At 44.3% G+C, this 25692-nt stretch overlaps 2 protein-coding genes across 4 annotated transcripts in view; one reads left to right on the top strand and one right to left on the bottom strand.

Annotated features, from left to right (window-relative positions):
• PHACTR4 (phosphatase and actin regulator 4) overlaps positions 1-3623 on the bottom strand; it is a 130183-nt gene extending 126560 nt beyond the window's left edge. For 2 of the 3 annotated variants that reach the window (XM_064363560.1, XM_064363561.1), the window contains exon 1: positions 3535-3621. The gene's annotated coding sequence lies outside the window, so the exon portion shown is untranslated. Of the gene's footprint in view, positions 1-3534 lie in introns of all 3 variants that reach the window. The other variant, XM_064363563.1, reaches the window with a different exon arrangement.
• Positions 3624-21308: 17685 nt separating this feature from the next.
• Positions 21309-21578, top strand: LOC105708410 (dynein light chain 1, cytoplasmic-like). Its single transcript, XM_012439769.2, has one exon. The coding sequence runs from the start codon at positions 21309-21311 to the stop codon at positions 21576-21578; it is 270 nt and encodes an 89-aa protein (XP_012295192.1).
• Positions 21579-25692: the final 4114 nt, after the last annotated feature.

Genomic DNA, 25692 nt, shown 5'->3' with positions numbered 1-25692 from the left:
TGGAGACCTTGTGTCCACAAAATAATTTAAAAATTAGCCAGGTGCAGCCAGGCGTGGTGGCTCACACCTGTAATAATCCCAGCTACTGGGGAGGCTGAGGCAGGAGAATCACTTGAGCCCGGGAGGCAGAGGATGCAGAGAGCAGAGATTGCGCCACTGTACTCCAGCCTGGGTGACAGAGCAAGACTCTGTCTAGAAAAAAAAAAAATTAGCCAGCTGTGGTAGTGTGCACCTGTAGTCCCAGCTACTCAGAAAGCTGAAATGGGAGGATCACTTGAGTCTGGGAGATTGAGGCTACAGTGAGCCATGATCATAGCACTGTACTCCAGCCCAGGGGACAGAACAAGACCTTGTCTTAAACACAGTAATAATCATAATCATAAAAATAAATAATATTGAGAAAATTGTCATGTTTGAACACTTAAGTAACAGTCAATAGCAACTGCTATTTCTTAGTTTATTATTAAAACTAGAGCATTCTGTGGATGCTTCTTCAAACTATAGTGAGGAAAACACAAAAGACCCTCATTCACTGCTGGATTAAAAATTGAAGAACAACTGTATTAAGGATCTACCATCCCTATACAATATTACTAATACAATCTAGGATTTTCAAGAGTAAGTCATTTCTATTATGAGATATCAAACAAAGTAATAAAGTGTGAAGGGCTTTATTTGCCTACTTGGCTAGGGCAGGAATTAACCTATCTAATTTCAATAACCTTCCCTGATTCACATAAAGGAGTCCTGGCTGTCCTCATCCCAGAGACTTGAAACACAAATTAATCTATTTTTCAAAAGGGTTATTTGCAATGACCTTCTTTAGAATTCTTTATTGGCCGGGCACAGTGGTTCACACCTGTAATCCCAGCACTTTGGGAGATGGAGGCAGGCGGATCACTTGAGGTCAGGAGTTTGAGACCAGCCTGGCCTACACAGTGAAACATCGTCTCTACAAAAAAAAAAAAAAAAAAAAAAATTTAGCCAGGCATGGTAGTGCATGCCTGTAACCACAGCTACTCAGGAGGCTGAGGCAGGAGAATCGCTTGAAACCAAGAGGCAGAGGTTGCAGTGAGCCAAGATCACACCACTGCAGTCCAGCCTAAGCAACAGAGCAAGACTCCATCTCAAAAAACAAAAATAGAATTCTTTTTACTTTTTACTTTTTTTTGCTTTTCTGAAACTTTATTTCTTCTAAAACGTAAAAAACAAAATAATTCTCTATTTTAAGGTTTAATACCAGCACTTTAGTAGGCCAAGACAAGAGTATCACTTGAGCCTAGGAGTGCAAGACCAGCCTGGGCAACACAGTAGGACCCCAATCACTACGAAGTTAAAAAATTTTTTTTAATTAGCTGGGCTGGTGGCCTGTGTCTGTAGTCCCAGCTACTCTGAAGGTTGCGGCTTGAGCCCAGGAGGTGGTCCAGGATGCAGTGAGCAGTGCTCACCCCAGTGCTTCCCAGCCTGGGGAACCCAGCGAGACCCTATTTCAAAAAATAAATACAGGCCAGGCATCATGGTTCATGCCTGTAATCCTAGTACTTTGGGAGGCCAAAGCGGGCAGATCACCTGAGGTCGGGAGTTCGAGACCAGCCTGGGCAACATGGTGAAACCCCGTCTCTACTAAAAATACAAAATTAGCCAGCGTGGTGGCACACGCCTGTGGTCCCAGCTACTTGGGAGACTGAGGCAGGAAAATGGATTGAACCAGGAGGTGGAGGTTCCAGTGAGCCGATATCATGCCACTGCACTCCAGAATGGGCAACAAGGGCGAAACTCCATCTTAAAAAATAAAATAAACAAAAATAAATACATAAAAATTGGCCAGGTGTGGTGGCTCACACCTGTAATCCCAGCATTTTGGGATCACCTGAGGTTAGGAGTTCAAGACCAGCCTGGCCAACATGGTGAAACCTCTTCTCTTCTAAAGATACAAAAATAAGCTGGGTGTGGTGGCACACATCTGTAATCCCATCTACTCAGGCAGGAGCATTGCTTCAACCTGGGAGGTAGAGGTTGCAGTGAGCCAATACTGTACCATGGCACTCCAGCCTGGGCAACAGAGTGAGTCTTTGTCTCAAAATAAATAAATGAATGAATTAATTAATTAAATTAGATAGTCGGGTATAGTGGTTTAGGGCTCTAAATCCCAGGCACCTGAGAGCCTAGGGCTGGAAGATGGCTTAAGCCAAGAAGTTCGAGCCTGCAGTGAGCTAGGAGCTCTCCACTGGACTCAAGCTTCAACGACCAAGCAAGACTCCGTCTCTTAAATGAAACAAGCACACAAACTTTACCTTAAGCTGATTATATCAATGCAGTCTTCCAACAGGACATACACAAAGTTACCACTATCTAGCCAAATTTTTTCAAAACCACAATCCACGCAATTCCGCGGTTTGCAGTAAGAATCTACCACATCTCATCCCCTAAACTGGATTCATTACTTTTTTTTTTTTTTTTTTAAGACAGAGTCTCGCTGTGTTGCCCAGGCTGGTCGCGAAATTCTAGTCTCAAGCGATTCTCCTGCCTCAGCCTCCAGAGTAGTTGGGATTAGAGGCGCGCGCCACCACGCCCAAAATTCATTCCTTTAATTTAGCGAAACAGTAAGTGCCTTCTGCAAGCCAATGGGTTTCTGGTTCCTCTATAAAGCAAATCCTTCCACTTTTTGTTTTAAAAAGAAAAAGAAAAGGATGAGGTTGGAGGGAGAGCAAGGGGAACTGAGTGGCGGAATGAAGCACTGACGTGTTTTTTTGTTTTTTTTTGCAAGCAATCAGTGATGCTCTGTAAGTCACTCTCCTCCGAGATTCGGAAGGTGCATGAACTGCCATTCCACCATTCACCACTGGTTTTTTGGTCCACTGATCACAGATGTGAGCTGTACAGATACCGCAGCAAATTCGATCCCTCCCCGGTTTCCTGGAGAGGGTGGGGGAGAGGGGTCGCTTTTCCTTAAACTCATCCCTCCACCAAGAAAAACGTCTGGAGTTTCGTGCCCTGAAGCCGCCCGGGCTGACGTTTAAAAGTTAAATAATAACCTCCAAGTTTCTACAGAAACTCCGCCTGGTGCCGAAGCCCCCGTTCTGCCCAGCCGGGGTGCAGAGGTCTGAGGCAGGACGGTTTTGAAAAATGTACTTTGACCCGATCCGGTTACTGTAACCGGATCTCCAGGGAGCAGTCCCCGTTGGGGACGGGCCGAGCAGGCTCCCCAGTGGCGGAGACCCCAAGTACGGACACAAAGGGGGCGCAACGCAGCCCAGACAAAAGGGCCCAGCCAAGTCTCGGGGGGCGGAGAGGGCGAGCCTGCGCGGGCCCTGCCACAGACGGAGAAGCCCGGGCTGGACCGTTGTGGGAGGGCCGAGGAGGGAGGCGGCGGCCCCGCCCCGTCCCGGCCCGGAGCGTTGGCGACCCGGGCCGTTACTTTCTGCCCGGATCAGGACCCCCTCTCAGAGCCAAAAGCGGGGCCGCAGCCTGAGGGGCGCCCGCAGCCCGACCCTGCGTACGTCCTGCTCACTTTCCCTTGCTCGCTGAACTCACCGAGGTCGCCGCCGCCGCCGCCTCAGCCTCCACAGCAGCCTCTCCCGGAAATCCTACCTGGCCGGTTGGCCGCCAGGCAGCAGCCGGAGCCTTCGGCCCCCGGGGAGGGGGAAAAAGGGAGCGGGCTGGACAGTGTGGGGGTAGGACGTGCGCCGCGGAGGCTCACGGGACTTGTAGTCCCCAGCACGGGCCGGTGGCGCGGCGAGCTGAACAAAATGGCTGGAAGTTTGCGGCCTTTCTCTCCGGTCCGTCGTCCTCCTTACGGCTTCTCTGGGCATGCGCTGACCTCTGCCCGCACCTTGTGTGTTCAAGAACTTGGGCACCCTTCCTGGTAGTGCGGGAGGCAAAGGTCTTTGGGCTTGGGAGGATAGGATTCAATATTGGGCTCCAGGCAGTACCCAAAAAAGGAACTGATAGAAGAGTGTTGTTTGAGAAAACTGTGTCCCTGACTGGCCAAATTTCAATCATAATCACCCCAAAAGAAAAACTATTTATTGACCAATTTGAAGTGCAAAAAAATTTACAAGCAAGTTATCTACCCTCAGTGTTGTGCGTAAGAAGCCCAAGAATCATTCTGGACACGTCCCTCAAGTGATTTAAGTCCATTCTACATCCCCAATATTTTAATTCCTTTCTATATCTTTCACTACCATCACCTAGTGAAAGCCACCATCATTTCTCTCCAAGTCTCAGTAGTTTCAGGCCGCTAGGCTATCACCCTCCGAAAACCTTTAGCTGGGTGTGGTGGCACATGCCTGTAATCCCTGCTACTCCGGAGGCTGAGGCAGGAGAATCACTTGAACCTGGTAGGCTGAGGTTGCAGTGAGCTGACATCATGCCATTGCACTCCAGCCTGAGCAAGAGGAAGACTCCGTCTCAAAAAAAAAATACATATATATATATTTATTTATTTACACACATGTATATAATATACATACAAAAATTAGCCAGGGCTTAGTGGTGTACACCTGTAGTCCCAGCTACTTGGGAGGCTGAGGTAAGAGGATCATTTGAGCCTGGGATGTCGAGATTGCAGTGAGCTGAGATTGCACCAGTGCACTCCAGCCTGGGCAACAGAGCAAAACCCTGTCTCAATAGAAAAAGAAAAATGAAGAAAAAAAAATTGGCCAGGTGCAGTGGCTCATGCCTGTCATCCCAGCACTTTGGGAGGCCAAGGCGGGAGGATCCCTTGAGCCCAGGAGTTTGAGACCAGCCTGCCAGCCTGGGCAACCGAGTGAGATCCCATCTCTACAAAAACAATTTTAAAAATGAGCTGGGCATGGTGGAACGTGCCTGTAGTCCCAGCCACACAGGAGGCTGAGATGGGAGGATTATTTGAGCCAAGGAGGTCCAGACTGCAGTGAGCTAGGATGGTACCACTGCACTCCAGCCTGGGCAACAGAGGGAGACCTTGTCTCAAGAATTTTTTTTTAATATAAAAATTTTTTTTGCCAGGCGCGGTGGCTCACACATGTAATCCCAGCGCTTTGGGAGGATGAGGCAGGTGGATCACCTGAGGTCAGGAGTTCACACCAGCCTGACCAACATGGTGAAACCCTACCTCTATTAAAAATACAAAAATTTGTTGGGTGTAGTGGCCCATGCCTGTAATCCCAGCTACTCAGGAGGCTGAGGCAGGAGAATCGCTTGAACCCAAGAGGCAGAGGTTGCAGTGAGCTGAGATCACGCCATTGCACTCCAGCCTTGGTGACAAGAGGGAAACTCAGTCTCGAAAATAAAATAAAATAAAATTAAAATTAAAAAAATATTTTTTAAATTAATAGACTAGACATGATAACTCATGCCTGTAATTCCAGCACTCTGGAAAACAAAGGGTGGAGGACTGGTTGAGACCATGAGTTCAAGACCAGCCTGGGCAAAATAGTGAGACTCCATCTCTGAAATATAAATAAACAAAAAAAATTTTAAAAGAAAAAAATTTGCTGGGCTTGGTGGCTCATGCCTAATCCAGCACTTTGGGAGGCTGAGGTGGGTGAATTACAAGGTCAGGAGTTCGAGACCAGCCTGGCCAACACAGTGAAACCCCCGTTTCTACAAAAAATACAAAAATTTGCTGGATGTGGTCGCACACACCTGTAGTCCCAGGTACTCGGGAGGCTGACACAGGAGAATCGCTTGAACATGGGAGGCAGAGGTTGCAGTGAGCCGAGCCTGCACCATTGCACTCCAGCCTGGGTGAAATGACAGAGTGAGACTCCATCTCAAAAAAAAAAAAAAGGAAAGAAAAAAGAAAAAGAAAAAAATTTAATAAATGGTATATCATCAAAATTTGAAACTTTACTTGTCTGTTAAAAAAAATGAGAACTGGCTGGGCGCAGTGGCTCACGCCTGTAATCCTAACACTTTGGGAGGCCAAGGTGGGTGGATCACCTGAGGTCGAGAGTTCAGGACCAACCTGACCAACATGGAGAAACCCTCATCTCTACTAAAAATACAAAAATTGGCCGGGCGTGGTGGCGCATGCCTGTAATCCCAGCCACTCAGGAGGCTGAGGCAGGAGAATTGCTTGAACCTGGGAGTTGGAGGTTGCAGTGAGCCAAGATTGTGCCATTGCACTCCAACCTGGGCAACAAGAGCAAGACTTCATCTCAAAAAAAAAGAAAGAAAATGAAAATGAAGACAAGCCGGTGGCCAGGAGCAAATGACTCATGCCTGTAATCCCAGCATTTTCAGAGGCCAAGGTAGGTGGATTAGCTGAGGTCAGGAGTTCGCAGGAGTTCGAGCCAGCCTGACCAACATGGTGAAACCCCGTCTCTACTAAAAATACAAAAAAAATTAGCTGGGTGTGGTGGTGCATGCCTGTAATGCCAGCTACTTGGGAGCCTGAGGCAGGAGAATCACTTGAACCTGGGAAGTGAAGGTTGCACTGAGCCGAGATCGCGCCATTGCACTCCAGCCCGGGCAACAACAGCAAAACTCCGTCTCAAAAAAAATCAAAATAAAAAAAGAAAGAAAAAGAAAATGAAGACAAGCCACAGACTAGAGTAAAATTTTTGCAAAGCATATAACCAATATCTGGAAATATACAAAGAGTTATTTCAACTCAACAAGAAGACAACCCAATTTAAAAAAAGATTAGTGCACATAATTTACCAAAGAAGAGAAACTAAACAGATAGCAAATAACATGAAAGATGTTAGGGGGAATAAAAAGTAAACACAATGAGATCATACTACACGCCACTGGAATGGCTAAAAGGACTGGCAATACCAAGTATTAGAACGAATGTAGAGCAATGAGAATTCTCATACACTGATGGTAGCATTTTAAAATGATAAAACCACTTTGGAAACTGGTTTGACAGGTTTTTTCTTTTCTTCTTCTTTTTTTTTTTTTGTATCCTGATTGTGGTTATGGTTTCTAGGGTGTATGGTTATGGTTTCAAGTGTGTATAAATATATCAGACCTCATCAAGGCGGGGCACAGTGGCTCATGCCTGTAATCCCAGCACTTAGGGAGGCCCAGGCAGGTGGATTGCTTGAGCTCACTAGTTCAAGACCAACCTGACAATATGGCAAATCCTGTCTCTACAAAAAAATACAAAAATTAGTCAGGTATGGTGATCGGCGCCTGTAGTCCCAGCTACTTAGGAGACTTAGTTGGGAAGATGACTTGAGCCTGGGAGGTGGAGGTTGCAATGAGTTGAGATCATGCCACTACATACCAGCTTGGGAAACAGACCAAGACTGTGTCTCAAAAAAAAGTGCGGTTTATTGCTTATCGATTATACTTCACTAAATCTGAAAAATAATACAGTAGAAAAAATGTTTAAAAGAAAGAAAATTCTTCAATGGCTTTCCAGTACCCTCAGGAAAAACAAACAAAATTATTTTGCCACAGAAACTCTATTGTAGGCCAGGCACCGTGGTTCATGCCTGTAATCCCAGCACTTTGGGAGGCTGAGGCAGGTGAATCACCTGAGGTCAGGAGTTCAAAACCAGCCTGACCAACATGGTGAAACCTCATCTCTACTAAAGATACAAAAATTAGCTTGGTGTGGTGGCAGGTGCCTGTAATTACAGTTACTCAGGAGGCTGAGGCAGGAGAATTGCTTGAACCTGGGAGCCAGAGGTTGCCGTGAACTGAGATCTCACACCACTTATTTCTCAAAAACAAAAAAACAAACAAAAAAACTGAAACTCTATTGTAGAGCTTTAATATCATTAATGGTTTCAGGGAAGAGGACTCATTGATGGTAACTTGAAATCCTAGGTAATAATAACAGTGGGAACAGTAGTAGCAGTAATAGTAGCATAAAAATAAAATAATAAAACTGATATTTTCTCTTGAATACCTACAATATTTCAGATATTTTACATACAACTTAATTAAGATTCCATCCAGAGGTCAGGCACGGTGGCTCACGCCTCCAGTGCTGGAACTAGTCCGAGCACTTTGGGAGGCCAAGGCAGGTGGATCATGAGGCTAGGAGTTCAAGACCAGCCTGGTCAAGATGGTGAAACCCCCTTCTCTACTAAAAATACAAAAAAAATTATCCAGGCGTGGTGGTAGACACCTGTAATGGCATCTACTCAGGAGGCTGAGGCAGAGAATTGCTTGAACCCAGGAGAGAGAGGTTGCAGTGAGCTGAGATCGTGCCACTGAGCTCCAGCCTGGGTGACAGAGTGACTCCATCTCAAAAAAAAAACCAAAAAGATTCATCCAGAGGCTGGGCTCGGTTGCTCACCAGCACTTTGGGAGGCTGAGGCGTGTGGGTCACCTGAGGTAAGGAATTCGAGACCAGTCTGGTCAATGGGGTGAAACCCCATCTCTACTTAAAAAAAAAAATACAAAAAAATTAGCTGGGCATGGTGGCAGGCGCCAGTAATCCCAGCTACTTTGGAGGCTGAGGTAATTGCTTGAACCCAGAAGGCAGAGGTTGCAGTGAGCCAAGATCGCACCGTTGCACTACAGCCTGGGCAACAAGAAGGAAACACCGTCTCAGAAAAAAAAAAAAAAAAGGGCTGGACACAATGGCTCAGGCCTGTGATCCCAGCACTTTGGAAGGCCAAAGTGGGCGGATCACCTCAGGTCAGGAGTTCAAGACCAGCCTGACCAACATGGAGAAACCTTGTCTCTACTAAAAATACGTAATTGGCCAGGTGTGGTGGCGCATGCCTGTAATCCCAGCTACTCGTGGGGTTGAGGCAGGAGAATCGCTTGAACCCAGGAGGCAGAGGTTATAGTGAGCCAAGATCACACCACTGCACTCCAACCTGGGCAACAAGAGCAAAAGTCCTTCTCAAAAAAAAAAAAAAAAAGATTCCATCCAGAAAGTAGAACCTAAGACAGGTGTTAGTTGCAGGTAATTTACTTAGAAGGTAATCCTAGGGATTTAAAGTGAAAGTCCAGAATAAAATAGGAAGAGGAAAAAAGCCAATACAGAATGTGTTAACAAGGTGTTCACTGCTATAAGCACCTGGGGCTTGATCCTACCAAGCCCATCTGAGAAATTTATTTATTTCTTTCTTTTTTTAAATTAGGCAGCCTCTTGAACCAGAGTGGGCTCAGAGACTCCCCATCTGAGTATTTTCTATAATGCCTCTCATCATGGTCTTCCGAAAGACTGCCGGAGAACAATTTATTCTTTTTTTTTTTTTTTTTTATTGTAATTCCCTTCTTGAATACCAATGGGGAAGCATTTAACCCTTGGTTTATATTCTTCATTGGTTTGGATTTCCCCAGGAGGCATCAACTTCCCTTGCACTTCTGGGTAGGCACTCACCAGTGTCCTACCTTATGGTTTAGGAAAATCTCCAAAACAGAGAGAAAGATACAAGGAGAATTGAAGCCCTTACTGAATTGTTTTCAAAAGCTTTGCCTAGAATCTGAGGGAAGGCTGAGAGGACAAAAGGTAAGGTACAAGACGTCCCAGACCATCCTTTGTAGTGCTCAGATTTGTCCATGCGCTCCATTAGATCCAGTCCATCACCTAGTTTTCAAGATAATGGCTAGCTATCATCTTGACAGAAAACTCAGTGGTGCTCAAAATTCTTTGCAAAATGTTTGTTGTCCTGTATGCCTTTTGTGCCCCATAACACACTACACTCAACCATATAGATGATTCTCACAAATATTGTTAAGTGAAAGAAGCCAGACCATAGTACTACGTTTGATTTCACATGGATAAAATACAAAACAGGCAAAAATACTCTGTTCAAGTCCAGGATAGCAGCTACCCTTTTGGGTGAGAGAGCAGTGTCTAGAAGGAGGATGAGAGGAGATTTTGTGGGTGATTTTTATCAGATACGTGATTTACACATATGTACTCCCAATCTGTGGCTTGTCTTTTCATTCTCTTTACAGAATTTTTCACAGACCAGAATTTAAAAGTTTTGAGTAAGTTCGATATCTCCATTTTTTTAATCTTATGGATGGTGTCATATCTAAGAAATTTTCGTCTAATCCAAGATCGCAAACATGTCCCCTTAAATTTTATTCTAGACATGTATAGTTTTATTTTTATTTTTTTGAGATGGAGTTTCGCTCTTGTTGCCCAGGCTGGAGTGCAATGGCATGATCTTGGCTTACTGCAACCTCTGCCTCCTGGGTTCAAGTGATTCTCCTGCCTCAGCCTCCCAAGTAGCTGGGATTACAGACATGAGCTGCCACCACCACGCCCAGCTAATTTTTTTGTATTTTTGGTAGAGATGAGGTTTCACCGTGTTGGTCAGACTGGTCTCAAGCTTCTGACCTCAGATGATCCACCCACCTCTGCCTCCCAAAGTACTGGGCTTACAGGCGTGAGCCACTGTATCTGGCTGTGTATATTTTTAGATCGACTTTGTTTTTGTTTTTGTTTTTTCTGTTTTTTGTTTTTAGATCAATTTTTTTTAAGGATATATGAGTATACTTTTCTTTGTTTGAGATAGAGTCTCACTCTCTCACCAAGGCTTGAGTATAGCAGCCAATCACGGCTCACTGCAGCCTTGACCTCCCAGGCTCCGGTGATCCTCCCACCTCAGCCTCCCAAGTAGCTGGGACTACAGGCACATACCACCGCACACAGCTAATTTTTTGTACTTTTTGTAGAAACAGTGTTTTGCCATGTTGCCCAGGCTGGTCTTGAACTCCTGAGGTCAAGTGATTTGCCCACCTCAGCCTCCCAAAGTGCTGTGATTACAGGCGTGATCTCCCGTGCCTGCCCATACATATACTTTTCTATTCAGTCTAAACCTGGAAGAATACACAAGCTTTTTTCTGGGGTAGGAAGATAGTGGGACTTAGGGTAAGCATGCTAGAAAAATTGAATTTTCACTGTATACTCTTTTGTGCTATTGAATTTTATTTATTTATTTTTGAGAGGAGTTTCACTCTTATCGTCCAGGCTGGAGTGCAGTCTCATGATCTGGGCTTACTACAACCTCTGCCTCCCGGATTCAAGCAATTCTTCTGCCTCAGCTTCCTAAATAGCTGGGATTACAGGCGCCCGCCCCCCACACTAGGGTTTCACCATGTTGGCCAGGCTGGTCTTGAACTTTTGACCTCAGGTCATCTGCCTGCCTTGGCCTCCCAAAGTGCTGGGATCACAGATGTGAGCTACCGCACCCGGCCACCTTTCTTCTTAAATGTATATATCACTATACCTTAGAAACAACAAAATATTTTTTTAAAAAGCAAACTCAAAAAGGGTTGAGTTCCACTGAACAGTTTAAAAATCACCATGATGGGCCTGGTGCAGCACTTTGGGAAGCCAAGGCAGAAGGCTCACTCTTGAGCATAGGAGTTCAAGACTGGCCTGGGCAACACAGCAAGAATCCCATCTCTACAAAATTAAAATAATAAAAATGAGCCATTGTACTGGACGCCTGTAGTCTCAGCTACTCAGGAGGCTGAGGCAGGAGAATCACTTGAGCCCAGGAATTTGAGGTTACAGTGCGCTATGATCATACCACTGCACTTCAGCCTCGGCAACTGAGTGAGACCCTGTATCTAAAAGGAATCAATAATAATAATGAAATAAATAAAATCATCATGATGTTTGTTGGATTGGTTGATTTCATGGCAGCTTCAAATCCTGTGGGCTCTCTCAAGCCTGGCAGTTCTCACTGAGCTAAGAAACTGAAAGTCAAATTTACTGGCAAAGAATGGATTGGGCCAATCAGAAGATAATATGCAAATGATGAGTGTGAATGTATAGTTTCCTCACTATAGCTTTGAACACGGCAGAATTGAGAGAAGAAACTGTGAATGTTGCTGCCACCTGCAGGCCATGCCTCTCAATATCAGGTTCATGGAAGTACCTGGTGGGATGATTCTTTCAGTTAGGCTCTGGATTGGAGAAAGAGTGATTTACAAATTTCTCCCTTTTTGCTGTCGTCATCCCATACTCTGACACAAACCCAAATTGCTAAAAGCAGGTAGCTGTGGCATTCAATTGTATCAGTTTGAATCCTGTCTTTACCTTGAGTAAATCAGATACCTGTTCTATACCTTGGGTAAATCAGATACCTATTCTTTTTTTTTTTTTTTTGAAATGGAGTTTCACTCTTGTTGCCCAGGCTGGGGTGCAATGGTGTGATCTTGTCTCACTGAAGCCTCCACCTCCTGCGTTCAAGCAATTATTCTGCCTGAGCCTCCCAAGTAGCTGGGAGTACAGGCGCCCACCCCCATACCCAGCTAATTTTTGGTATTTTTACTAGAGACAGGGTTTTGCCATGTTGGCCAGGCTGGTCTTGAACTCCTGGCCTCAGGTGATCCACCTGCCTCAGCCTTCCAAAGTGCTGGAAATACAGGTGTGAGCCACCACACCCAGCAATCAGATACCTATTTTATACCACAGTTTCCTTATCATAAAATGGGGATGATAACAGTAGCTCCTAGGTGTAGTGAGGATTAAATCAGATCACATAAATTACTTAGCACAATGCCTGGCACATAGCATGCAACAAATATTAATATTTTTTATTGTCAGGCAGAGCTTCAGAGCCTCTCTCATTCTTTTCTTTCTTTCTTTTTCCAGCTGAATTGAAGATTCAGGGCTCTCCCATTCTAAACTGACAAATTGTACTTGGACACACAAAAGTCTATGGGAAAGACACGTAGCATCTGGTTCCACCACTTACTGACTTTGGGCAAGTGTCTTAACCTCTCTGAACCTTACTTGACCTCACAGATGGTTTTGGAGATTACATGAGATCATCTGTGTAAAGCACCAAGACAGTGCTTGGTATGGAATGGACAGTTAATAAGTGGAATGATGATGGAGTGATGATTAACACAGGAATAGTTACCAAGTATAGCTAAAGATTGAACAGCACAGGTTGCAAATAGGCAGGCCACAGGCTGTCACTAACCTACAGATATTTTGTTTTGGCCCACAGTGATTTACATTTAAAAAATTATTTGTCAGCATTACAAACAGAATTTTTTTTTGGTTTGAGTTGGTGTTTGAATAAAGCAAAAAGAAGAAAGAAAAATCCAGAAATTTTACATTCAAGTCCAAATTCTTAATTTCTCTTTTAAAATATGAAGACTTGGGCTGGACGCAGTGGCTCAGCATTTTGGGAGGCCGAGACAGGTGGATTGCTTGAGTCCAGGAGTTTGAGACCAGCCTGGATTAACATGGCGAAACCTTGTCTCTACTTAAAATACAAAAAATTAACCGGGTGTGGTGGCACATGTTTGTGGTCCCAGCTACTTGGGATGCTGAGGTGGGAGAATCATCTGAAACCTGAGAGGTCAAAGCTGCAGTGAACTAAGATCACATCACTGCATTCCAGCCTATGCAACCAGAGTGAGGCCCTGTCTCAAAAAAAAATTTTTTTTTTTTTAGATGGAGTCTGACTCTGTTGCCCAGGCTGGAGTGCAATGGTGGATCTCTGCTCACTGCAACCTCCACCTCCCGGGTTCAAGTGACTCTCTCCTGCCTTCGCCTCCTGCCAGCTGGGATTACAAGTATACGCCACCATACCTGGCTAATTTTTGTTTGTTTGTTTGTTTGTTTGTAGAGATGGGGTTTCACCATGTTGGTCAGGCTGGTCTCAAACTCCTGACCTCAAGTGATCCACCTGCCTAGGCCTCCCAAAGTACTGAGATTACAGGCATAAACCACTGTGTCCAGACTAAAAAAAATTTTTTTTAAATTAAGAAATAAATAAAATTAAATGTGAAGTCCTGACAATGTATCACACTGATCTCTACGGAAAGCGGCATATAACAGAGAAACCTAATTTCTTCCAAAGAAGCCAAGTAATGCTCCCTGAAGAAGTGATGCTAAAGCTGAGACATAAGTTGATTGGGGGTGAACCTGATAAAGAGGTGGGGGACACTGCTCCAAGCGTAGGGACTGTTGGACCCAAAGGCCTTGGTCAGGGAGATGCATGCCTCCGCGCAACTTCAGGGTAGCCAGGTGGCTGGAGCACAGTGAGCAAGACAATAGGAAGAAGATGAGGCTTCGGTTGACATCTTAAAGATTTTGGTCTTTATAAGAGGACAAATGTATTTCAAGGCTAAATGCTGGGAGGTAGCCAACTGGTGTAACAAACTGAGGAGCTAGACAAAATCAGAACCGATAAAGGTCAGGGGTCAACAATTATCAGCTGAGAAGGCAGAGAAGCACAAGGATAGTATAGGATCTAGAAACTGTGGGCATGCAGGACAGCCTCTCAGGTGCAGTCTGGCAAAGGGCAGACTTTACGGGAACCAAGTTAAGTGGGACTCCAGGATGAATATCTTATGTTCATTTAAACAGTGGAAAAATTAGAAAAATAGACATTTCATCAAAGGCGTATCGCAAATGAGATACAGAGCTAGATTCACAATACCTATCTTAATTTGTTGTTCCTCCCATTAGTTTTCTCAAGGCAAGTACATTCAGTACAATATTTTGTTGTTAATACTACCAATAAATCTCACTTATTAATAGTTTGCTAAATGTTGGACTCTGTATTTATGTGCATTATTATCTTATTTTTTTCACTGAGTTAATGAGTACAGTCCACCAAAAATATTGTGAACCAAGAGACTATTAGATATTGGAGACAGAAATAAATGAGACAGACTTATCCCTATCCTTTGGGAATTCACAGTTCAGAAAGGAAGTGAGTAGTTTAAGAAGTAATTATACACTGGGTCTGGTGGCTCATGTCTGTCATCCCAGCACTTTGGGAGACTGAGGCAGGTGGATCACCTGAGGGCAGGAGTTCAAGATCAGCCTGGCCAACATGGTGAAAACTCGTTTCTATTAAAAATACAAAAAAAAGTTAGCCGGGTGTGATGGTGGGCGTCTGTAATCCCAGCTACTTGGGAGGCTAAGGCAGGAGAATTGCTTGAACCCAGGAGGCAGAGGTTGCAGTGAGCTGGAATCTTGCCATTGAACTCCAGCTTGGGAGACAGAGCGAGACTGTCTCAAAAAAAAAAAAGAAGTAATTGGCAGGTGCTACAGGGAGAGTATAACCGTGAACCAACCTATCATGGGCGGCAGGGAAGGCATTCTGGAAGAAGTGACAGTCAAGCTGAAAAGTCAGGGGGAATTAACAAGGTGAAACATGGAGGCCAGGCACGGTGGCTCAAGCCTATAATTCTAGCACTTTGGGAAGCTGAGGCAGGTGGATCAATTGAGGTCAGGAGTTTGAGACCAGACTGGCCAACATGGTGAAACCCTGTCTCTACTAGAAATACAAAAATTAGCCAGGTGGTAGTGTCATGCGACTGTAATCCCAGCTACTTGGGAGGCTAAGACAGGAGAATCTGCTTGAGCCTAGGAGGTGGAGGTTGCCATGAGCCAAGATTGTGCCATTGCACTCCAGTCTGGGCAACAGAGTGAGACCCTGTCTCAAATTAAAAAAAAAAAAAAAAAAAAAAAGATAATTTCAAAAAATAAATAAGAATTCAAAAATTACCTGGGCATGGTGGCACATGCCTGTAATCCTAGCTACTTGGGAGGCTGAGGCAGGAGAATCCCTTGGGAAGCAGTGATTGCATTGAGCTGAGATTGCGCCACTTCACTCCAGCCTGGGCAACAGAGCGAGACCCTGTCTCACACACACACACGCATGCACGCACACACGCACACACACACATCCTAATATGAGGTTTCACCCTTCATGAAACAAGAGTGTTTCATGCAAAAAGAACAGCAAATGGAAGGCACTATTCTCATAATAACTTCATTAAATAGGTGCTATTATTATTCCCTTCTCACAGATAAGGAAACTCAAACTAAGATTAAGTAACTGACCCACTAGGCGGTGTTGGAGCCAGGATGTAAGCCTGTATCTACCTAGACTAGAGCTCATTCTTTTAGCTGCTAAACCAGATGTTTCTATTAGTTTGCCCTTTCTTTCTAAGGATCATGTGAATGGAATGGGATTATTAGTTGAGATGTCTGCAATGCAGGAAGTTGAAATTGTGACTTACAAACTATGCAAGCATGTCTGTGTCATTGTTGGCTGTCAATTTTGCAATGACAGCTATTTAGTGACACAGCTCTTGTGCTAATGTCTGAATGAATGTTCATTTCAATTTAATATGATTCAACAGCTATGTATTGAGTGCCTACTACGTGCCAGGCATGATGCCAGGCATGGTGACAGGCACTGTCAGTTACCAAGATGATGGGACAAGTTCTAAGTACTAGGCTAAAGATCGTGTTAATCACTAACAAATTTTTTAAAATAAATAACAAAGCCATAACCCTGGCAGTTAGAAACTGTATGTAACTTATTGTAATAGCTACAGGTTTGAGCATCAACCATGTGCCAAGCACTGCATGAGGTACCTTAATGAAAATTTAAATGGTCATGATCAGCCGGGCGAGGTGGCTCAAGCCTGGCATCCCAGCACTTTGGGTGGCTGAGGTGGGCAGATTACCTGAGATCAAGAGTTTGAGACCAGCCTGGCCAACATGGTAAAACCCTGTCTCCACTAAAAATACAAAAAGAAACCAATAAAAAATTAGCCAGGCGTGGTGGCACGTGCCTGTAGTTCCAGCTACTCAGGAGGCTGAGGCAGGAGAATTACTTGAGCCCAGGAGGCGGAGGTTGCAGTGAACTGAGATCATGCCACTACACTCCAGCCTGGGCAACAGAGTGAGACTCCATCTCAAAAAAAAAAAAAAATTCATGGTCGTAACTAAAAATTAAAAGTGTTTACTGTGAGCTCTGTGTTAAGCAGTTTATTATTATCTCATTTAACTCTCATGTTTAATTATATTATTATATCTTATTTTACAGGTAAGAAAACTGTGCTTTGGAGATTTTTGCCTGAGATCCCAAAGACAATAAAATAGAAGAACTAGAGCTCAAACCCAGATATTCCTGACTCCAAACGGAGCTCTAGACAATTACACCACACTATCTCTGTAAGGAGAGTCAGCTAGTCAAAAACCAAGGGAATGTGGAATTCTATGTAGCTAAGCACACATCCAGAAAGAAAAAAATAAATATTGGTGCTTTTAAAACTCTCCAGGAAAGTAATGAACTTCATTCTCTTATTTAATTCTGTCAAAATTTGCCTCTAGAATTATCTTTAAATTTAATTAATAACTAAAGCTTAGAAACCTTAGTATCAAGATATACTTCCTCTAATTCTTGTTTTATTTGCATGTAGGAAAGCTAAGAAACTATTTTGCAAAAATCAGTGTTAGGCAAACAAGTGACCCCATTAAGAATGTGGTACAAGCTGTACCACACTGCTGTGCTTTGTAAACAAGGAGGGAAAAAGTAATTCCACAGGAGGCAACCATCAGCCCTGGGCGATATGGACATCCTGTCTCTGTGATTACTTGTGGCTATCAGAAGGGAGGTATACAGTCTTGTTCCATATGTTCAGATATGGCCACATGTGAAATCTGTGTGGCTAAGGAAGCGCACAGAATTGGCTCTGTGACACATGAACCAGGAAGATCAATGTCGTGTCCAAACATATGGATGTTTGTGTTTCCATCTGCATATCGGTCCTTTGTGTCAACATAAAAATGCAGGAAAAGAAACTAATACTTATTGAGTACCACTTAGTATGTTATATTATTATGTCAACAATTCATTTAATATTGTAGAAACTGGAGTTCAGACAGGTAGAACTTCTATCACAGCAACCATAACATATTACTTATTATAACAAAAATACTATTACTAAAACAAGAATGATAGCGTCCATTAATTGAGTGCATATTATGTGCCAGGCACTGTGCAGGACATTTCCCATTATTTCACTTAATCCTCATGACAACCCCGTAATATCAGGACAATTACCCATTTTACAGAAAAAAGAAACAGATACATATGATGTTAAGCAACTTTCCAAGGTCACATGGTTAGCAAGTGGCATCTGTTTGTGTCTGTCCCCCCAACAATGACTGTAAATTTCTTAAGGGCAAGGACTGTGTATTCTTTAATTCTATATTTCTAGGCCCTAACACTGTGCTTGGCACAGAGTATAGATAATTCTATAAACATGTTTGAATAAATGAGTGAAAAACAAACAATAACCCCCAAGATAAGTGGCAGAGCCATAACTGGGATTTATGGCTTCCTTCTTCTTCTTCTTTTTATTTGTTGAAACAGATTCTCACTCTGTTGCCCAGACTGGACTGTAGTGGCATGATCTTGGCTCACTGCAATCTCTGTCTCCTGGGTTCAAGCAATTCTCATGCCTCAGCCTCCTGAGTAGCTGGGATTACAGGTGTGTGCCACCATGCTTGGTTACTTTTGTATTTTTAGTAGAGACAAGGTTTTGCCATGTTTCCTAGACTGGTCTTGAACTCCTGGAGTCAAGCGATCCCATAGTTTCATATTGCCTGCTCAAATCAGGGTCCTGATTAATGACTCACATGCCTGTTTGATAATGGAAATTTCTATTAGACATTTTCCATATAAGTATAATAGAGTGATTCTACCTCCAGGTCTTTATATTGCAGAAATATTAGCATAATATATTTTTACCAGTGTGTCTACAATTGATATTTCAGAAAAAGTATTTTTTTTTAATTAAAAAGAGAAAAAGGCCAGGTGCAGTGGCTCACACCTGTAGTACTAGCACTTTGGGAGGCGGAGGCCAAGGCCAGAGAATTGCTTGACCCCAGAAGTTTGAGACTAGCCTGGGCAACAAAGTGAGATCCGCATCTCTCTTTGTTAAAATTTTTTTTAAAAAAAGGCCGGGCATGGTGGCTCACACCTGTAATCCCAGCACTTTGGGAGGCCGAGGCGGGTGGACCACGAGGTCAGGAGATTGAGACCATTCTGGCCAACATGGTGAAACCCCGTCTCTAATAAAAATACAAAAATTAGCCGGGCATGGTGGCACGTGCCTGTGGTCCCAGCTACTCGGGATGCTGAGGCAGGAGAATCGCTTGAACCCGGGAGGTGGAGGTTGCAGTGAACCGGGATGGCGCCACTGCACTCCAGCCAAAGGTGATAGTGCGAGACTCCGTCTCAAGAAAAAAAAGAAGAAATGAAAATAAAAACTATAAAAAAATCCATTAATGGAGGAATGATTAATGGTACATCTATTCTGTAAAAAAGCATATAACTTTACAGAGAATCAGGTAGATCTACTTACACTGATGTAGAAGGATGGCTAGATAAGCAGGTTTCAGAATGTTAACTATGGTTTAGTGTGCGTAATAGTAATCATGTCTTCAATGTTTATTGCACATCTTCCAGCCACTCTTCGAAGTGTGTTACAAGTATTACCATATTTCACTAAATCAAACATAGTGGTTTTTTTTGAGACAAGAGTCTCGCTCTGTCACTCAGGCTGGAGTGCAGTGGCGCAATCTCAGCTCACTGCAAACTCTGCCTCCCAGGTTCAAGCGGTTCTCCTGTTTCAGCCTCCCGAGTAACTGGGATTACAGACATGTGCCACCACGTCCAGCTAATTTGTATATTTTAGGTAGAGAAGGGGTTTTGCCATGTTGGCCAGGCTGATCTCCTGACCTCAGGTGATCTGCCTGTCTTGGCCTCCCAAAGTACTGGGATTATAGGCGAGAGCCACCTTGCCCGGCCCTAAGGTAGTGTTTATTGAATGCTTATAATATATTTGGACCTCTGCTAAGCATTTTGATTTCATAGACAAAAGTGGGAAAAGTGTGTCTCTTAAAATCAAAAATTGCATTTTGCGGGTGGGGAAATTGGGAAGATATTGCTCAAAGGACAGAAAATTTCAGTTAGACATGAGGAATAAGTTTAAGAGATTTATTGTACAACATGGTAACTATAGTTAATAATAGTATAGTCAGGTGTTGTGGCTCACGCCTGTAATTCCAGCACTTTGGGAGGCTGAGGTGGGTGGATCACAAGGTCAGGAGTTTGAGACCAGCCTGACCAACATGGTGAAACCCCATCTCTACTAAAGATACAAAAATTAGCCAGGCGTGGTGGTGTGCGCCTGTAATCCCAGCTACTCAGGAGGCTGAGGCAGGAGAATAGCTTGAACCCGGGAGGCAGAGGTTGCAGTGAACCGAGACTGTGCCACCGCACTCCAGTCTGGGCGACAGAGGGAGACTCCATCTCAAAAAAAAAAACAACAAATAACAACAGCTGGTGTGGTGGCTCACATCTGTAATCCCAGCACTTTGGGAGGCCAAGGTGGGCGGATCACCGGAGGTCAGGAGTTCGAGACCAGCCTGACCAACATGAAGAAACTGTATCTCTACTAAAAAATACAAAATTAGCCAGGCGTGGTGGTACATGCCTGTAATCCCAGCTACTTGGGAGGCTGAGGCAGGAGAATCACTTGAACCCGGGAGGCAAAGATTTCAGTGAGCTGAGATTGCACCACGGCACTCCAGCCTAGGCAACAAAAGCAAAACTCTGTCTCAAAAAACAAACAAAAACAGTATTTTGGCCAGCGCAGTGGTTCATGCCTATAATCCCAACACTTTGGGAGCCTGAGGTGGGAGGATTGCTTGAGCCCAAGAGTTTGGGACCAGCCTAGGTAACAAAGTGAGACCCCATCTGCTGGGTTTGGTGGCGTGTGCCTGTGGTCCCAGCTACATGAGAAGCTGAGGTGGGAGGATCACTTGAGCCCAGGAGGTCAAGGCTGGAGTGAGTCGTACTTGCAATGATGGGGGCAGTAAATGCAATAGAAAAAAAGTAGAAAAAAAAGATGAGTGGGAATAAGTCTGGCAGGCCCAAGAATGCTGCATCTGGGCCAGAAATGAGAAAGTAAAGAAGCACCTTTGGTAACCCTGGAAGTAGGGGTGAAGTGAAGCTGAAATCACAAGGACTGGTGCAGGACCTAGTTTCCTTCCCCCACCGGAGCCGCTCAAAAGTACAGAGATTCATTCTCTTGGGAGAGTAAAACAGTCAATCTCTGGAATAAGGGTCAGCAGGCACAGTTAATGGCCCTTTTTCAAAAAAGGGGAATTAGGATTTGCTTGGCTTTTCCCACACTCTGTTCCCAGAATGTTGGGCAAATGAGTCTTCTTCTTTGGGGAAAATGAAGCCAAATATGAAAGAGTTAAAGATAATGGCGCTGGGATCTCTCCCAGAATGGCTCTTCATGATCTATGACCTAAGGGTCACTGGCTTATAGACAAATGACCTCATGGCCAGTGGCTCCCATCTTCACGCACAGAACTTCCAATCAGCTTTTAGTCCCCTACGTTTATTCATGGGCAGGATGCCAAGGGTTACCAGACACAAGGCTTTCCTCTAAGAGAAAAGATAGCGACCAAAACAAACAAAAGAAAGAAACCTGTGAGATGCGCCAGGGCTCCGGTAGCGACTGCGGCTTCAGCCGGGCTCAGCGATGCTAGCACGTCCCCCGGGAGACCGTTGCAGTCAGCCAGGCCCCTTCACACGGTAACCATGTACGACCGAAAGGCTGTGATAAAAAATGCAGACATGTGGGAAGAGGAGCAACAGGACTCGGTGGAGTGCGCTACTCAGGCGCTGGACAAATATAACATAGAGAAGGACACTGCGGTTCATATCAAGAAGGAATTTGACAAGAAGTACAATCCCATCTGGCACTGCATCGTGGGGAGGAACTTCTGTAGTTACGTGACACATGAAACCAAACGCTTCATCTACTCCTACCTGGGCCAAGTGGCCATTCTTCTGTTCAAATCTGGTTAAAAGCATGGATTGTACCACACACCGAGTATCCATCCAAAACCAAGAACTGCAGCCTGAATTCCAAATACCAGAAACGGAAATTTTCAGCCTTGCTAAGGGAACACCTCGATCTTTGAAACTTTATTGTGTTTTGTACAGGCATTCTCTGCACTAGTTTGTTGTGGTTATAAAACAATTAGCAAAACAAAAAAAGAAAGAAACTTGTAGGAAATTGTGACAATGCAGAGAGAAAAAAACTTTTTCTTAATTTATTTGATTTTTAAAAAGAGATGTATATATTTATTTATTTATTTAATATAATATAGATGGGTTTTCACTATGTTGCCCACGCTGGTCTCAAATGCCTGGGCTCAAGCAATCTTTCTGCCTTAGCCTCTCAAAGTGCTAGGATTACAGACAGGAGACACCACGCACAGCTGAAAGAAGAAAACTTTAAAAACCGCGTATACTAGGCTGGGCGCAGTGGCTCATGCCTGTAATCCCAGCACTTTGGGAGGCCAAGGCGGGTGGATCACCTGAGGTCAGGAGTTCGAGACCAGCCTGACCAATAGGAAGAAATCTCATCTCTACTAGAAATACAAAATTAGCTGGGCATGGTGGTGCATGCCTGTAATCCCAGCTACTCAGGAGGCTGAAGCAGGAGAATCACTTGAACCTGGGAGGCGGAGGTTGCGGTGAGCCGAAATCATGCCATTGCACTCCAGCCTGGGCAACAAGAGCAAAACTCCATCTCAAAAAAAAAAAAAAAAAAACCCAGAAAACAAACAAAAAAACCACTGCATATACTCAAAGAAAAAAAAGAGAACTGATACTTGAATATATAGAACAACAGCAAGAAACAATAGTAAAGATTATTCAGAAGAAAAAAGTTCTTAAATATGAAAAAGAGAAATGTGAAGTCATAGTGCAGTAGAAATATTAGAAGATATGGTTGAGGAAATGTCATAGAAAATAGAACAAAAAGACAAAGATATGGAAAATAGGAGAAAAAATAAGAAAATTAGAAAAGTAATTGAGTTAGTGCAACAGCTGAATAAAAGTTCCATAAAGAGGAAACAGTCAGGCATGATGGCTCATGCCTGTAATCCCAGAACTTTGAGAGGCCAAGGTGGTGGGAGGATCTCTTGAGCTCAGAAGTTCAAGACCAGCCTGGGCAACATAGCAAGACTCTGTTTCTACAAAAAAATTTAAAAAATTACCAGTCTCGGTGACATGGCAAAACCCTTTCTCTACAAAAAGTATGAAAATTAGCTGGGCATGATGGCACCCATCTGAAGTCCCAGCCACCCCAGAGGCCGAGGCAGGAGGATCACTTGAGCCTGGGAGGTGGAGGTTGTGGTGAGCCCAGATAGCACCACTGCACTCCAGCCTGGGCAACAGAGTGACACTCCGTCTTAAGAAAAAAAAAAAAATCAGCCAGGCATGGTAGTATGTACCTGTAGTCCCACTACATGGGAGTGGGAGGCTGAGGCAGGAGGATCACTTGAACCCAGAAGTTAAAGAACTCAGTGAGTCATCATCCTGCAACTACACTCCAGCCTGGGCCACAGAAGGAGACCGTCTCTAAAGCAGAAAAAGAAAAAAAGAGGGAAAGTGTTCAGAAGTGGTGGCTCACGCTTGTAATCCCAACGCTTAGAGAGGCTGAGGCCCTGAGTCCAGGAGTTGAGACCAGCCTGAGCAACAGAGTGAGACTTTGTCTCTACAAAAAATTTAAAAAAGAGCTGAATGTGGTGGCATGTCCCTGCAGTCCTGCCTACTCAGGAGGCTGAGATGGGAGGATTGCTTAAGCCCAGGAGGTCCAGGCTGCAGTGAGCCATGACTGTTATGCCACTGCACTCCAGCCTCTGAGACAGAGCAAGACCCTGCCTAAAAAAATAAAAGCCAGGTACAATGGCTTACGCCTGTAATCCTAGTACTTTGGAAGGCTGAGGCAGGATAATCATTTGAGGTCAGGAGTTCAAGACCAGCCTGCCCAACAAGGTGAAACCTCGTCTCTACTAAAAAAACACAAAAATTATCTGGGCATAGTGGTAGGTGCCTGTAATCCCAGCTACTCAGGAGGCTGAGGCAGGAGAATCACTTGAACCTGGGAGGCAGAGGTTGCAGTGAGCCAAGATAGCGCCATTGCACTCCAGACTGCGTGTCAGGGCAAGACTCCATCTAAAAAAAAAAAAGTTAAGGAGGCTGGGCACAATGGCTCACACCTGTAATCCCAGCACTTTGGAAGGCCAAGGCGAGCAGATCACGAGATCAGGGGATCAAGACCATCCTGGTCAACATGGTGAAACCCCATCTCTACTAAAAAATACAAAAATTAACTGGGTGTGGTGGTGCATGCCTGTAATCTGAACTACTTGGGAGGCTGAGGCACAAGAACCGCTTGAACCCAGAAGGTGGAGGTTGCAGTGAGCCAAGATTGCGCCACTGCACTCCAGCCTGGCAATAAAGCAAGACTCCATAAAAAAAAAAAGAGTTGAGGAAATATCATAAAATAATTTAAAACATTTTCATAAATTTCCAGATTGAAAGGGTCCACTGTATACCTAGCACAATGAATGAGAATAAACCTACACCATGACTCACCACTGTGACATGTCAGGACCTGCAGACAAAGACAAGATTCGAGACCAGCCTGACCAACATGGAGAAACCCTGTCTCTACTAAAAATACAAAATTAGCCAGGCGTGGTGGTACATGCCTGTAATCCCAGCAACTCGGGAGGCTGAGGCGAAGGTTTTGGTGAGCTGAGATCATGCCACTGCACTCCAGCCTGGGCAACAAGAGTGAAACTCTGTCACAAAAAAAAAAAAAAAAAAAAAAAAAAGGACGAGATTCTATAAGTTTTCAAACAGAAAAGATATAAGTTCCACATAGCAGGTCAGAGATCAGAATGGCTTTAGACCTCTCAATGGCAACACTAGAAGTAAAAAAGAAAGGAAGAATGCCTTCAAAATTCTGAAAGGGGCCGGGCGCGGTGGCTCACACCTGTAATCCCAGCACTTTCGGAGGCCGAGGTGGGCAGATCATGAGGTCAAGAGACCGAGACCAACCTGACCAACATGGTGAAACCCTATCTCTACTAAAAATACAAAAAAATTAGCTGGGCATAATGGTGCATGCCTGTAGTCCCAGCTGCTCGGGAGGCTGAGGCAGGAGTATCACTTGCACCCGGAAGGCAGGGTTTGCAGTGAGCCGAGATTACGCCACTGCACTCCAGCCTGGCGACAGAGAGAGACTCCATCTCAAAAAACAAACAAACAAAAATTCTGAGAGTGATGATTTCCAACCTAGGATTCTGTACTGCGTTAAAACATCAACACGGTCATTCAAACAAGTGGTAAAGACATAAGCAGATATACAAGATCTAAACATTTTTTACCTCTGATGCATCATTTCACAAGAAGCCACTGGCAGATATGGTCTACCAAAACCAGAGGGCAACAAAGATAAAGTTCTGGAATTCAGGAAACAAGAAAGTCAATACAGAAGAAAAGTAAAGGAAATCCTCAAGAGGAGAATGGCCAGGTGCGGTGGCTCACACCTGTAATCCCAGCACTTTGGTAGTCCGAGGCGGGTGGATCATCTGAGGTCAGGAGTTCAAGACCAGCCTGACCAACAGGGGGAAACCTGGTCTCTACTAAGAATACAAAATTAGCCTGGCATGGTGGCGCATGCCTGTAATCCCAGCTAATCGGGAGGCTGAGGCAGGAGAATCACTTAAGGCTGTGAGGTGAAGGTTGCTGTGAGCTGAAATCGTGCCATGGCACTCCAGCCTGGGCAACAAGAGGGAAACTGTCTCAAAAAAAAGGAGAGTGAAGGAGAATTTTAGGAAGAAAACTGGGCCCAGAAGCTACCTATTCAGACAGGGGAGGACAGACTTGAGACAGACAAATACCGAAGGACATTTTCATCAAGAACTCTGCTACTACCTTCAAGCACATTATTATTGGTAAAATAAAAGAAAAAGAACTCTGTTACTACTGTATGTATATATTTTTTTTAATATTCTTAGCCCTTTGCAGTAGCTTATGCCTGTAATCCTAGCACTTTGGGAGGCCAAAGCAGACGGATTGCCTGAGCTCAGGAGTTTGAGACCACCCTGGGCAACATAGT

The sequence above is a fragment of the Aotus nancymaae genome, unplaced genomic scaffold (assembly GCF_030222135.1).
Source record: "Aotus nancymaae isolate 86718 unplaced genomic scaffold, 86718_ANA_hifiasm-v0.15.2.pri h1tg000053l, whole genome shotgun sequence".
Taxonomy (NCBI): domain Eukaryota; kingdom Metazoa; phylum Chordata; class Mammalia; order Primates; family Aotidae; genus Aotus; species Aotus nancymaae.
This window is presented reverse-complemented; position numbering and strand designations above follow the sequence as displayed.